Raw genomic sequence first — 15,063 nt, 5'->3', positions numbered from 1 at the left:
TCCTCCAATCTCCTCATACACGTTCAGAAAATTTGCAAGAAAACAGCTGTTCAAACACGAAACAGTCAAGCAAGTGATTCTGTAAAACTCACCAAACGCTTATTCCACAAATGCAAAGCGTTGGGAGAAGATCCATTCTTATGGCTGTTGAATCGATGCAACATGCCAACTGAAAAACTAAGCACCAGCCCAGCACACTCTTTGGTAGGACAAGGTCAACAGTGCCAGCTGTCGAATTAAAACTTAAGCCCCTCTACCCACACTTAATTGAAGTTTACTAAGTGATAAGGACAGTTGCTGTTTTGCACACAAATGCCTGCATTAAGTCGCCACTCGCACGCACACACACACATATATATATATATATATATATATAAATTCACACATTGAGCTTAATATTCCATATTTCTTCTACCAATCTATCCTTGACATGCACAGATGCAGCCCAATGAACAGCACCGTATTTTAAAATGCCAACTTCACGGACAACTTGCGTGCATTTGGCGTGGCACCCTGTAAACGTTGTGACCGGAAGCATTTGAACGTTTAGCCATTAAACTATGTCGGCCCTGACATTTAGAGAAAACAGGAAAGGAAGCTAAGACACTGAGACAGAAAGAGCTGAAAGGCCTCACCATATATAAGTAGAACATCCAGCTGCATTTGTGCAACCTGAGAAATCGAGCCAATTTTTATGGTAGACATTAAAGTCGCCCAACACATGTATTTCGGCATTTCTATACTATCAGACATGATCAATTAGGGTGTAGTCTTGACTTGAGGGAGAATGGTAGAGAAAATATAATGTAAGTTTGTTTCACTTAATGCTAAGATATTTGGAGAGTTTACTGAAAGGTAGCACTCTACATCATCTAGGTTTGATCATGGTATTTGTTTAGATTATTTCATTGTTTTTTAATTTCAGGTTGGGAGGAGTGTTAAATAAAGTGGGTCAGTTTTGACACAAAGTATGCACACACAATAGATCCATTGAGTCCTGCCTAGAAAGTTGTGGCCTTGTTAAAGCCCAGTAATTACATCGGGGCCAGTAATGGGATTCAGCTGGTTCGCACCGGTTTATGCAAACCGGTGCGTAAAATGAATTCGGAAAACCGATTGTTAAAATTACATAAACCCTTATTCATACATTATAGTAGATTCTTTATTAACATTTTCTTAGAACCTGTTAAAAAATTTGTATCCCACCACTGATTGGGGCCCCATTTCCATGTGCAACATGACACTACAACTTTCCAGACATTATACAACTGATGATAGTGCAGCCACTCTAAACACTACTAAAGTGTTGGGGCTTCTGTACTGTCAATCGGAAACGGCAGTCAAACTGTGAATCAGGTATTCTCAACCTCTCGGACAAGATCAGCCCAAATCAGCAGAGTGAGCACAAGTGGCATGCAAGCAAACCCAATTTGCTCTATTTGTAAGAGAAAGAAATTGGGAATAGGGGAATGGCACTCAATGTCCTAGGCCAAGCACAGAGTGGCTCTGTTAAGTCCCTGGTATTGTACTTCTGCACCTGGCTAATAGACAATGGAGTGTGAAAATTGGCAATAGTCAGAGCCTATCTACTCCTTTTGCAATTTAGGTTTGCAAACCAGGGAATTTTAGTCACCAGCTCTAGGAAGACCATAATGGAGACCTTCCTCCCTCGGTTTTAATATCGGTTTTCCTTCTAGATGGATGATCTGACAAGATCTATAGGTCCATAACACAGTGGTAACCACGAACCTGGTTTCTACACCAGGTATTTCTGCACCCCCGCATGAGAATATTGAGTATCTTTGTTTTGCTCTATTCTAAATAAATGTAGGATTGGAGATAGATTCCCCTTTTAACATTAAGAAAAAATCGTATCTATTAAATATTGTTCGAAAACCAATCTGTTTTAGTAATTTGTTTTAAAATAAATATTACATACCTCGATATGTAAGAAAATACAAAGCAAAGAAACTGGAACTAGACCCACCCATAGAGGCTACACACAACAGATAGCTTAGAGTGACCCATGTTGGTCCAGCTAATAGACCAGTGCCTTCACGTGAAATGAATTAAGGTGCAAAGATTACCATCTATCTGAGAGCAGTAAGAGGGAGGGTCTGCCTTAAGAGCCAAATGTGTGCGGTGTACAAACGGCCGATAGTTTTAATAATTTCTTGTATTTAATTGGAAGGAATAATTTTTGATGTCTGTTTATATTTTAACTTATTTTCCAAACGTGATGAATGTTAGAGAAATTGAAACTACACATCTATTTCCTATCTTGATCTGGGAAAATAGTGTCAAGCGAGTAGATAGCATGGAATATGGAAAAATAAATATTAAGAATTTTTTTTAGTAATACAGGGTGACCCAAAAAAAACAGGTCATTCAATTGTTTTTCTGAGCATTTTACAGTCAACGGAGAAAAAAGGGGCAAAGACCCTTGTGTTTTGAATATCATAAACTAGTTATGGCCAAAGTTTCATTTCATTCGAACAAAACACTAAGAAACGGGGCCTTACTCTTATTAGAATTTTATATTTAGTTCTAAAACAGCAATTCTGTATCCTTGAGTCTACAAGAATATAAGTATAGAGTTGGGGCCGGTTTTTTCTGGGTCACCCTGTATTAAAGACGGATTTAAATATGGTTCAAAATTTTTACTAGATTAGTGACTTTGTGAAAATCTACAACAGTGTAGTAAATAATGGGCAATCAACAATTCCGCCGCTAACCAACAATCATGAGGTTGTTTGCTCAGCAACCGACAAGGCTAATATGCTTGCCAGCCAGTTTGCCTCAAACTCCACACTGGACCCTTCCAACCGCCCCTTGCCTGACTTTCCTTTGCGGACAGACGCCACGCTAGACAATCTAAAAATCACCCCTGCTCAGGTACATGCTGTCATAAAAAATCTTGACACTTCAAAAGCATGTGGACCTGATCTCATTCCAGCTGTGCTATTAAAAGTGCTCAGCCGAAGTCGCTTCAGTTCTCTCCAAACTCTACAACAAATGCCTTAATGAATTATGCTTTCTGGGCTGTTGGAAAACTGCTTCTGTGGTACCAGTATTCAAGAATTCTGGTGAAAGAACTGACCCATCAAATTATCGCCCCATTAGCCTCCTCCCATTTTTCGCCAAAATATTTGAGACCATAATTAACCATGCTCTAGTCCGGCACCTTAGATACTAAACTTCTGACTGACAAACAATATGGATTTAGACAAGCCCGTTCCACAGCTGACATCCTCACTGTAATCTCTGAACGTATATACCATTCACTGGACAAAGCGGGGGAGGGCAGAGCGGTAGCTCTAGATATATCTAAGGCTTTTGACAGGGTATGGCACAAGGGCCTCCTCAGGAAAATTAAGTCATACGGTATCACTGGAAGAATACGTAACATAATTAAATCCTTCTTAGAAAGAAAAATCCAGGTTGTCCTCGACGGTCATACATCTAAACAATGATATAAATGCAGGAGTGCCTCAGGGGTCTATTCTTGGACCTCTATTGTTCCTGATATTTATTAATGACCTCCCCGACAAAACTACCTCTGAGATGGGTATATATGCTGATGACACTACACTCTATAACAGGCATGACAGGAAAAGAAATGAACGCATATCTAAAGAAATGGCAAAAACACTAGAGGATGACCTCCAATCTGTAGTGGAATGTGGACATAAATGGATGGTCACATTCAATGCTGCCAAAACTAAACTGGTTTCCTTCAATAATTACAAGAAACCTTCTCTACCACCAATAGCAATGGCCAGTGACTCCCTGTCTGAGAGTACATCTTTCAAACTGCTTCGCCTAATGTTCACAGGAAACACGAGCTGGAACAATTATATTGAAAACATTGCCAGAGCCGCTGCAAAAAAGGTAGGCTCACTCTACTATGCTAGAAAACTACTGACACTGAAAGTATCCTGTATGGAGTATTGTCACATCTGGGCTGGTGCGTCTGCTACTAGTCTCTCGCTTCTAGACAAGGTTAAAAAAAGTCGCCAATCTGATAGGTCTTGAACTGGCATCTAAGCTTCAGGCTCTGTCCCATCGAAACGTTGCATCCCTCTGCTTGTTCTACAAGTATTTTAATGGTGAATGCTCTGACGAACTGCAGACACTTGTGCCCCCAGAATGCAGACACCCTCGATAAACCCGACAGGCAGCTAAATCCCACCCCCACACAGAGATCCCTAGATGTAAAAGATCTTTCTACTCCAGTAGTTTCTTCCCCAGAGAACTCCCGCTAGACTCTGGAATTCCATTCCAGGATCCTGCTTCCCTAACTGTACTAACATGCAGAAGTTCAAGTGCAACGTGAACCGACATCTTGCTGCTCAAATCCCTACATAGTGCCCCAGTAGTTGCTGACCCTGATAGTAGCCCCCTACACCAAAATGGCAATGTGCCTTGTTTGGGGTGAAAATGTAATAAAAAAAAAAAAATTAAAAAAAAAATAGGGAAAAAATGTTCAAGTAAGATTCAAAATTATTACAATTTTATATTTAATTCTAAAACAGGAATTCTATATCCTTGAGTCTACAAGCTAAGAATATAATTATAATATCTAGTGATGGAGTTTTAATAATAATAAACGGATTGAACTACGGTCTGTTTTTAACATCAAGTAAAACTCATAAAATATGAATATTCATATTTTATGAGTAGATACTGTTGCAGATATAAACATATATACAATAACCGGTCCAGGCAGATATAGAATTCAGATATTAGATATATTTAAAGTTTTGTTCGGTTCGAAAGTTAAAAAAAAAAAAAAAAAAAAAAAAAAAACCATGTCAAGCCTTCGATATATCTAGAGCTACTGCTCTACCCTCCCCTGCTTTGTCCAGTGAATGGTATATATGTCCAGAGATTAGTTAGAATGTCTGCTGTGAAACGGGCTCGCCTAAATTCATATTGTTATCCTGTCATGCCTGTTATAGAGTGTAGTGTCATCAGCATATATACCCATCGGGGAGGTCATTAATAAATATTAGGAACAACAGAGGTCCAAGGATAGACCCCTGATTAACTCCCGCATTTATATCATATTGTTTAGATGTACGACCGTCGAGGACAACCTGGATTTTTCTCTTATCTAAGAAGGATTTAATTATGCTAAGTATTCTACCAGTGAAACCGTATGATTTAATTTTCCTGAGGAGACCCTTGTGCCATTCCCTGTCAAAAGCCTTAGATATATCTAGAGCTACTGCTCTGCCCTCCCCCACTTTGTCCAGTGAATGGTATATACGTTCAGAGATTACAGTGAGGATGTCTGCTGTGGAACGGGCTTGCCTAAATCCATATTGTTGGTCGGTAAGAAGTTTAGCATCTGTAAGGTGTTGGACTATGGTCAAGATCAAAGTGTAGTATCTGTTCCGGCAGATACTGCAAGCTATGACTAGCAAAGACCAGATGTGGGGGCAACCCCACATGCCTGACCTTTAACCAGCTCCCATTTCCCACCTCTCGGGAGCTGGTCCCCTTTTTCCCTTCCCCCTCCCTTCACTCCTCACATTAAAAATTGGCCTTGTGCCTAATTTGCTCGGTGGGGGAGCAAATAAATACCATCTGTTCCGGCAGATGCTGCACTTAAGATAATTTGTACCAGTCAATGGAGGGGAAACCCTCTATACTGGGACAATTATTATTTTTGGTAACCAGAGTGCCCCCTTCTTGCCTACTTTTAGGGGAGCTGGTTTTTACCTCACATTAAAAACGGCCTTGTGCCTAATTTGCTCAGTGGGGGAGCAAATAAATACCATCTGTAAGGTGTTGGACTAGAGCTTGCTTAATTATGGACTCAAATATTTTGGCAAAAAGTGGGAGGAAGCTAATGGGGTGATAATTTACTGGGTCAGTTATTTCGCCATTATTACAGTTATATAAGTTTAAATAAGCCTCCCCTCCCCCCCTTTTCTTTTTTTTTTTTTTTTTTTAAGGGGACAAAATATTGGTAGGTTCCTCTTTCACTATGGGTCTGAGGTATAAGGCACAAGATAGATAACAGATTACCTTTGAACCAAAAACCTATTTTACATTTAATAAAGCACAATCAAATAAAAAAAAAAAGTAGATTAAAACGAAATCAATATAACATTTAAATATAAAAAAAAAAATATCGCAAGTGTTAATGTAGACATTGGTTACCTCCCTTGCTTCAGTTACATGGTTACCTCCCTTGCTTGTGGTGATATAAATAGGAGTCGGCCATCTTGGTTTAGTCAGTTCGTTCGTACAGTTTAGACAGACTACAAGTGTCTCAACAAATGGTAGCAGAGATATCCCTCTGTGTGCGACAAAACGAAAAAAAAAAAAAAAAAAAATTTTTTTTTGTACAGCTTGTCTGTAGCACTAGACAGATCGGATATCGGATATGGCAACTTCGAACAAACAACCTCCATTGTTGGAGGGGGAGGATGTTTACGAGAACTGGAAACAAGACGTTGAAATGTGGTCGTTGTTCACGGATCTTTCTGAGGAAAAAAAAGGGCCAGCAGTGTTTTTGACGCTACCACCGATTATTAGAGAATGTGTCCGTGAATTGCCAACAAGTGACATCGGCGGACAAGATGGCTTGAAGATCTTAATAAAGAAACTGGATGACATATATTTAAAGGATGAACACACGCGCGCTTACATGACTTTTAAGGAATTTTACACTTATAAAAGATCGTCAGGTACCAGTATAAATGACTTTCTTGTTCGTTATGAGTTTTTGTACCAAAGATTAAAAAAATTCTACATTATTCTACCGGAAGGAGTGCAAGCTTTTCTTGTTTTGAACGCGGTTAACATATCGGAAGAGAACGAAAAATTAGCGCGGACAACGTGTTCTGTTTTGACGTATCAAAACATGAAGGAATCGATAAAGAAAGTATTTGGTGACATTTATCGTGATGAAAATGTACCGGCAGTGAAATCAGAGCCCGAAATCGTCAACTATAATTATTCTAAACCGGGTAACAACAAAAGGCGTTTTCGTCGAGGACAATCTAATCCATGTGACCGAAGTGGAAACGTGTTGTTGTGTTACAAATGTCAGTCTCCGAACCATCTAATTAGAGAGTGTCCTAGAAATACGCCCAGGTTTACGGAAGCGACAGAACAAATACACATTACGTTCATTCAAGAAAATATTTATTTGAACAGTACAAATGAAAAAATCTCAAATCTTGTAAAGGAAACATTTGGAATGGCAGTCTTGGATTCTGCTTGTACTCGCACACTGGCTGGCGAAGTGTGGCTTGATGTTTATTTAGATACTTTAAATGAAAGTGACCTGCAACTAGTGAAGTATACGAACTCAGACCGGAGTTTTTGTTTTGGTGATGGAGTGGCTGTCACAGCAATTAAAGTTGCTAAATTTCCGGTTACACTCGGAGGTATAAGAGTTTATATCGAAGCAGATATTGTGAAAAACGACTTGCCTCTTCTATGAAGTCACAAATCAATGAAGACAGCAGGAATAGTGCTAGATTTCCGGAAAGATATGTGCTGGATTTTTGATAAATGTATTGAACTAAAGACCACAACTTCAGGGCACTATTGTCTCCCCTTAACAAATAAGTTGTTGGATCATAGTGGTACTAAGAACATTGTATTACATGTTCAGAATTTTGGTCAGTGTTCTTTCACAGAAAAAAAAAAAAGCAGAAAAACTTCGACAGTTTGCTCATGCCTCGAAGGAAAAACTTGTTTCCTTGGTTAAAAAAAGTGGCAAATTCAATGACAAGGAATTTATAAAGGCGATTGAGGAGGTTTGTGAAAACTGTCAAATTTGCCTTAGATTTAAAAAAGCTCCACTGCGACCGGTTGTGGGATTGCCTCTTGGCAATAGATTTAATCACACAGTTTGCATGGATTTGAAAGAGTTCATCCACAATGAGGTGTGGATACTACATCTCATTGATGCCGCTACCAGGTATTCAGCGGCAACATTGATCAAAACAAAGAAGAAGGAGGAGATCATCAAAAACATCTTTATGATGTGGATTACCTATTTCGGATCTCCTGTTCGTTTTCTGAGTGATAATGGGGGTGAATTCAACAACGAACACTATAGACTGATGAATGAAAAACTCAACATAGAGACCTGTACTACTGCCGCAGAAAGTCCATTCAGCAACGGTACTGTAGAACGTCATAATTTGATAGTTGCTGAGGCAATGAAAAAAACAATTGACGATGAGAAGTGTGAACCTGAAATTGCCTTGGCATGGGCTATTTGTGCAAAAAATGCCCTCCTCAATTACTCTGGACACAGTCCAAATGAACTTGTATTCGGTTTCAATGTAAATACACCCTCAATTCTGACAGACCAGTTACCTGCTATGGAGTCCTCTACTACAAGTGACATGGTGAGAAAAAATTTAAATGCTCTCCATAGTGCAAGGAGAAACTTTTTGGAAGCTGAGTCCAGTGAGAGAATTAGGAGAGCTCTCAGGTCTAATGTCAGAACTTATGCTGATGAAGATTATGCTACCGGAGACCAAATCTATTATCGGAGGCAGGGTTTTAAAGGATGGCGTGGTCCAGCAAAAGTGTTAGGCAGAGAAGGCCAGTTTGTCTTAATCAGACATGGCGGAGCATTTTATAGGATGCATCCGTGCCAATTTATGAAAGTGAATAAAAACAACGAAAAAAGAACAAAAAAAGCTGAAATGCTGGGAAACACTACAGAAGGGAAGAATGAATACCTTTCAGTTGAGGAGGAGGAGTTGCAGAATCAAGTGGTAGAAAGTGAAGATATAGACAGAGAAGAAGTTGTTGATAGTTCTACCAGTTTAAGAGATAAGACTGAAAAACCTGGCCGAAATAAGACCATAACTTATAAAATAAATGGAAGTGGGGAGTGGAAGAAAGGAAAGGTTATGTCAGTACAGCCTAAATCAACTGGCAAATATAGTCATTGGATCAATATAGAACCTGAGGATGAAAACGAGGATCAAGTTTGTATCAACTGGAATCATATTGATCATTGGAGAGAAGTGCCCCAATATACTGAACAGGAAAATGTAGTCCTGCTCACCGCTGAACAAGAGCAGTCGAAAGCTGTAATGGATGCCAAGCATAAAGAAATAAAAAACATGAACACCTATGAAGTATTTGAATGTGTGCCATACACAGGTCAAAAAACAATATCCACAAGATGGGTGATTACTGAAAAATTCAAGGATAATCAGAAAACAATGAAAGCTCGCCTTGTAGCACGAGGCTATGAAGAAAATAGTAATCTGAAAACGGACTCCCCAACATGTAGCCGTGAAGCTATGCGAATGGTCATGCTAACCGCATCAATAAAGAATTGGATGCTGCAGACCATAGATTTTACCTCAGCCTTTTTGCAAGGTGGTATTTTAGAGAGAGATGTGTACCTGAGGCCACCATCTGATGTTTGTCCTAAATCTCAAGTGTGGAAATTAAAAAGATGCATCTATGGATTGAATGATGCTCCACGGGCATGGTACAAGAGAGTTACTCAGGCTTTGATTGAATTAAAAGGAGTAGCAAGTGCTTATGATAATGCATTGTTTTTGTGGCATGATATTAAAGGAAATTTGACTGGAATTCTTGCTATGCACGTGGATGATTTTGTTTTCTGTGGAAACACAGAGTTTGAAAGGGATGTGATTGCAACATTGAAAGAAAAATTTAAGGTGGGATCTCATGAAAGTGGAACATTCAAATATGTTGGACTGAATGTTAATCAACAGGAAAATGGGATCACTGTAGAACAAGATCTATATGTATCTTCCATATCTCCAATAGAAATAAGCAAAGGGAGGATACTGAGGAAAAATGATGAACTGAATGAAGAAGAAAAGCATGAGTTGAAGAGACTTGCAGGTCAGATGATGTGGGTTTCAACTCAAACACGCCCTGATATAGCTTTTGATGTGTGTAAAATGAGCAACACTGGAAAGCATCCCAAAGTAAAAGCCTTATTTGAGGCGAATAAAGCCTTATCAAAATTGAAATCCAAGAAGGGTTCTATAACATTTCCAAAATTGGGAAAGCCCTCAGATTTACACATTTTGTGTTATACTGATGCCTCTTATGCCAGTCTGGAAGATGGATCTTCACAGGGTGGTTTTGTTGTCTTTATTGGAGGAAGTACTGACAAAATGGCCCCCATGTGTTGGGCGTCAAAGAAATTGGACAGTGACAAAAAGCCCATTGGCCTCAGAGACTCTTGCTCTGAATGAGGGAGCTGATGCTGGTGTTTTGACTGCGGTTATGATACAAGAGGTATTTCAGTTATCTAAATTGCCAGACGTTCTCTGCAAGACAGATAATGCATCACTTGTGGAGACATTGAATTCCAACAATCTGGTAAGCGATCGACGATTGAGAATAGATGTAGCAAGGCTGAAGGAAATGAAGAGTAGAGGAGAGATACAGATAGAATGGATCAAGGGTTGTGATCAGGTCTCTGATTGTTTGACCAAGGCAGGAGCTTCGTCTGAGCTTCTAAGGGACTTGTTAAATCAGAAATAAATTATTCACTTGAGGACAGCAGCAATGTTAATGTAGACATTGGTTACCTCCCTTGCTTCAGTTACATGGTTACCTCCCTTGCTTGTGGTGATATAAATAGGAGTCGGCCATCTTGGTTTAGTCAGTTCGTTCGTACAGTTTAGACAGACTACAAGTGTCTCAACAGCAAGTTCACAACTTATCTGGTAAAAGCATCCATCTTCAATACATATTAGGGATCGCTTTAGCTTTATTCAGATCTGTGTTCATTTTCTACAGTAAATGCCTCATTGAATCTTGCTTCCCTAAACTTGAAAGATAGCCTCTGTGGTATACATGTATACGAATTCTGGTGAAGGAACTAATCCTCTCAATTATCGCCTGATCAGTCTCTTCTCCCTCGTCACTAAAATCTTTGAAACCTTAATCAAGCACTATTCCACCTCGCAAAAGCAAATCTCTTACAAACAGTATGGATTTAGGCAATGTCGTTCTACTGTAGATATTTTAAGTAATCTCTGAACGCATTTACCATGCGCTAGATAAGGCAGACTGAGCTACAGCCCTTGATGTATCTAAGTCCTTTGACAGTCTGGCACAAGGTGCTGCTAATGAAAATTCCATTGTATGGTATGGACGTATACTAAATATTAGATCCTTCTTAGACATAGGACCATCCAGGTTGTCATTTATCGATGTAGATCCAAGCAGCATAACATTAATGTGGAAGTGTCAGGGGTCAATCTTTAGACAACTATTCTTGATATTCATAAACAACCATCCTGATAATTTTGTGTCTGAGATGTGTATATTTTCTTATATAACTTTCTATAACAGTCACGAAGGAAAAACGGATGTACATGTATCTAAGACAATGGCAAAATTGTTAGAAAATGACCCCCAGACTGTAGTCGAATGGGGCTGCAACTGGATGGTAACATGTAATGCTAGTAAGACTAAGCTGCTCATTTAACAATTAATACAAGACGCCTTTCCAACCACCGATATTCATAACACCCGACCTGAGAATTTTTTTTTTCAAATTCCTCAGCTTAACATTCACGAATGAACTAGCAAGTACATGGAGGACATTGTGAAGGCTGCTGCAGAGATGAATTCCCTCTATCGAGCTATGGGAGTATCTTGTACCTCTACAAGGCCACCATTCGCCCATGCATGGAGTATTGTCACATCTGAGCTGGTGTATCTACCACTAGTCTCTCCCTCGTGGATAGGGTCTAAAAAGTTTCCAATCTAGTCCCATTCTGTCAACTAAGCTCTAACACCTGTCCCATCGCTGAAATGTATCTCTGTGCCTGTTTTACAAACATTTTAATTGAATGTGTTCTGAACTCGTTGCACTTGTGCTCCCTTGGCATACATACCCTCGGCAAACCTGCTTAGCAACAAAATTCTACCCCTCTACTGAGGTTCCTAAATGCCAGAAAGCTTTCTAATCTAAAGTTTTGAATAAGGTTTTTCCTGACTTCTGAAACTCACAGCTCTTAATCAATTTATACTTCAATGTCTCGGTTAATGAATGGTTAATGAATCACCCTTGTTTTTACAAGAACTCTGAAAACATTCAAGAACATTCTATTTTTCCTATTGCTGTAAACTTTCCATTTTAAACAAAAATTATCTCATGTGAATATATGCTTTAACTCATTTGTGTTTGCCGTATGACAATGTCTCTAGTTTTTCTCGTTTGATTATAAATCCTGCAAACCTATTTCACTGGACAGGGCTCAACAAATTTATCTTTAGTTGACCTTTGACTAGTTATTTTCGTTAACTAGCTAAACCCACATGATTTTTAGAATATGACATTTTCGTTCTGTGACGAGTATGTACATGGTTTTAATTTTTTTTTTTTTTTTAGTGTAATTCTAAATGTACAAATTTTATGTTGATACTTGAAGGTATAAACATTCTAATTTTTTTTTTTTTTAGATTTGTTTTAAACAGACTTCGTTAAAAAAATTATAGTGTTCTATTAAACTTTTATTGTTTAAATAATTTAGCTTTGTTCGTTTTATATTAAAAAAAAAAAGTTTTTCACTCAATATTGAGCTTTGGAAGATTGTCAGTGAAAGCAATACAATCGCCAAAAAATAAGCGTTTTAGTATTTTTAGTCGACACTTTGAAAAATTTTTTTCACTGAAAATATTTCTCTGAATCCAGCTCCTCCTAATACTTTTCTCCCATTACAAAAACACCCTTAAAGTAACACCCTAAAACTTTAGTGAAAACATCCCTAAAATTTGGTGACTGACTTAAATACTTTCGGCTGCCTTGTAACTCTTTCCATTATTTTGTCCTTTAATCCTCACATTCCATGAGTGATGAGAAAAATTGTTTTCTATGTCAGGATCTATCCATCTCGCACGCAAGACTTTTATCTTGATGTAGCAATATTTTTATAATTGGAGGGTTTGATTAAAGAAAATTCTAAGGTTCTACTTAGACACTAGCGATAAGAACTGACCAAGGAAATGAGCAACGCTCTACTGGCAACCAATCAGAAACCAGAATCATTCAATAAAACGTACTGGATATTTTAGAATTCCCACACTTAATTTTTCTTGTCCAAGTTCATGACTTATACAGATTAGCTACCCACCAGAACTCTTCTAAAATTAAACATGGCTTTCTATCAAAAACTTCAATTCAAAAGCATTTTATTTTAATAGCTCCTTACATCAAGTGGCTTTATACATTGTTTGCAGTGGTTTTCATTAAAAAATTATTCTGCATTAAAATTTTATGAATTTTTATCAAAATTGCAATGTTAAACGTACATTTTTTATTTTAAATTCAAAAAGGTTAAAATTGGTGCAGAACTGTTTTGTTTGTGAATTCTATTTTATCTCGAGTATTTTATGTGTGCACTCGTTAAATCCAAATTTCTCTTTTCTCAGCTCACAAATTTTCAAGTGCCTCTCCGTTGCTGGCTGTGTGTTTTTATGGCTTCTACTGATTGTTGTTGTAACAGAAGGAGTTAAGGTAAGTAAATTATATGCTAGCAGGACCTGTGGAAATTTCACTTGATGGGAGTAATCTCTATATTAAATACTTTGATAAGAAGCTATTTTTCTGGATAGAGCAAAAATTACTTTTATTTTTATTTACAGAAAAACTAACCCTTAGCAAACGAGCTCAACATTTCTATTCAAATAGTGTCTATTGTATTTTAAATATAAAACTAACCCATGAGATAACTTAAATATTAATACTCAAAGTAATATTGTGCTACATAGTTCAATCCAAAAATATTACATTGCAAGAGACAATTTTTAATTTGCTTCCATCCAACACTTGGGAGTTTTCTGTTTATCTCGAATGTTTCCTTTTATGTAACGTTTCGCTAACTTTCTTTGAAAAATCACTGCACAGTGAATTACAAGTATCATGATATTTGAAAACGAGGCTACATCAAAGAAAGATAATTGTCATATTCTTGTCCAGGGTTGCCAGATTGGCCTTTTTAAAGACAAATTTTGTGGATTTGGCTCTTCTTGAAACGGCTTAGCCTTCAAAAATTGTATTTAGCCTTTTTCAAATCTTAATGTATGCACTAAAGAGGGAACACTCAGAATATATTAAATGGTTAAATAAACTTTAAAAGTTTCAGGAAAATCAGAAAAGTGTTTTCCGTTAAATTAGATGATTGATTCGCAGCAATTTGGTGCGGAACGATTATATAGACGCGGATGTAAACAAATTAGTCGTTTGCTAAATCGCTCACAGCATGAAACTAATTTATAATGAAGACAAATATTTAATGTATGAATCTGAAGTTGTAAATCTTAAAAACTGCCCCTTATCAGGTAGCTGTGTAGGTGTGTATATATATATATATATATATATATAACACGTAGATTTTTATTAATTTTTATTTAACTGTAATACGGTTAACTTACCATCTCCACCTTGAAGACCTTGTTTCTTAGAAAATTGCCCTTATTTTTTTTTTTATTTGGACGTAAACAAATATATATAATTTTTTTTTTTTTTTTTTTTTTTTTTTTTTTTTTTTTTTTTTTACCGTAATCTAGACATGCAGGTTTCGGGGCCCAACTCCTCTTTAGCGTGGCTTTCCTGTTTCTAGGAATCGAACCCTCGACCTTACGTATTACAGTCCGGCGTCTTTAAACCATAGGCAATTTTACTGTTTATTTTTATCACTTACATATTTTACATAATTTTTTTTTTTTTTTTTTAAGCGATAAATACAGTTAACTTATATTGCAGCATATTTTCATTTATTCAAACCTTAAATAGCCTAGAATGTTTTGCTTTGTCTCTTATTTCGGAATTTGCGGTGACGATTGATCAGTTGGATTCTTCAGAACCCTCTTTCTTCTATCGATCCAGTAGATATCTCACTGCTGATGCAATTCTCTATCTATATAAGAGCCAGATACGTCCAAGGATGGAATACTGTTGCCACATATGGGCAGGAACTGCTAGAAAAGACTTGTCCTGCCTTGATAGGGTTCAAAATAGACTTCGTGGCCTGGTGGAAGATGTCCTTTTCTCTTCGCTGCAACCTCTATCTC

General features: G+C 37.6%; 1 protein-coding gene across 5 annotated transcripts in view; it reads left to right on the top strand.

The window, feature by feature from the left end:
• Positions 1–15,063, top strand: part of LOC145291149 (adenylate cyclase type 5-like) — a 489,601-nt gene that overhangs the window by 434,668 nt on the left and 39,870 nt on the right. For all 5 annotated transcript variants that reach the window (XM_080136671.1, XM_080136673.1, XM_080136675.1 and 2 more), the window contains one exon: positions 13,423–13,507. In XM_080136671.1, the coding sequence (XP_079992797.1) occupies positions 13,423–13,507 (85 nt within the window). The remainder of the gene's footprint in view (positions 1–13,422; positions 13,508–15,063) is intronic.

Source organism: Euprymna scolopes, chromosome 12 (assembly GCF_053919585.1).
Source record: "Euprymna scolopes isolate OS-2025 chromosome 12, ASM5391958v1, whole genome shotgun sequence".
NCBI lineage: Eukaryota > Metazoa > Mollusca > Cephalopoda > Sepiida > Sepiolidae > Euprymna > Euprymna scolopes.
Note: the sequence above shows the minus strand (reverse complement) of the source record. Positions and strands in the feature narration are given on the sequence as shown.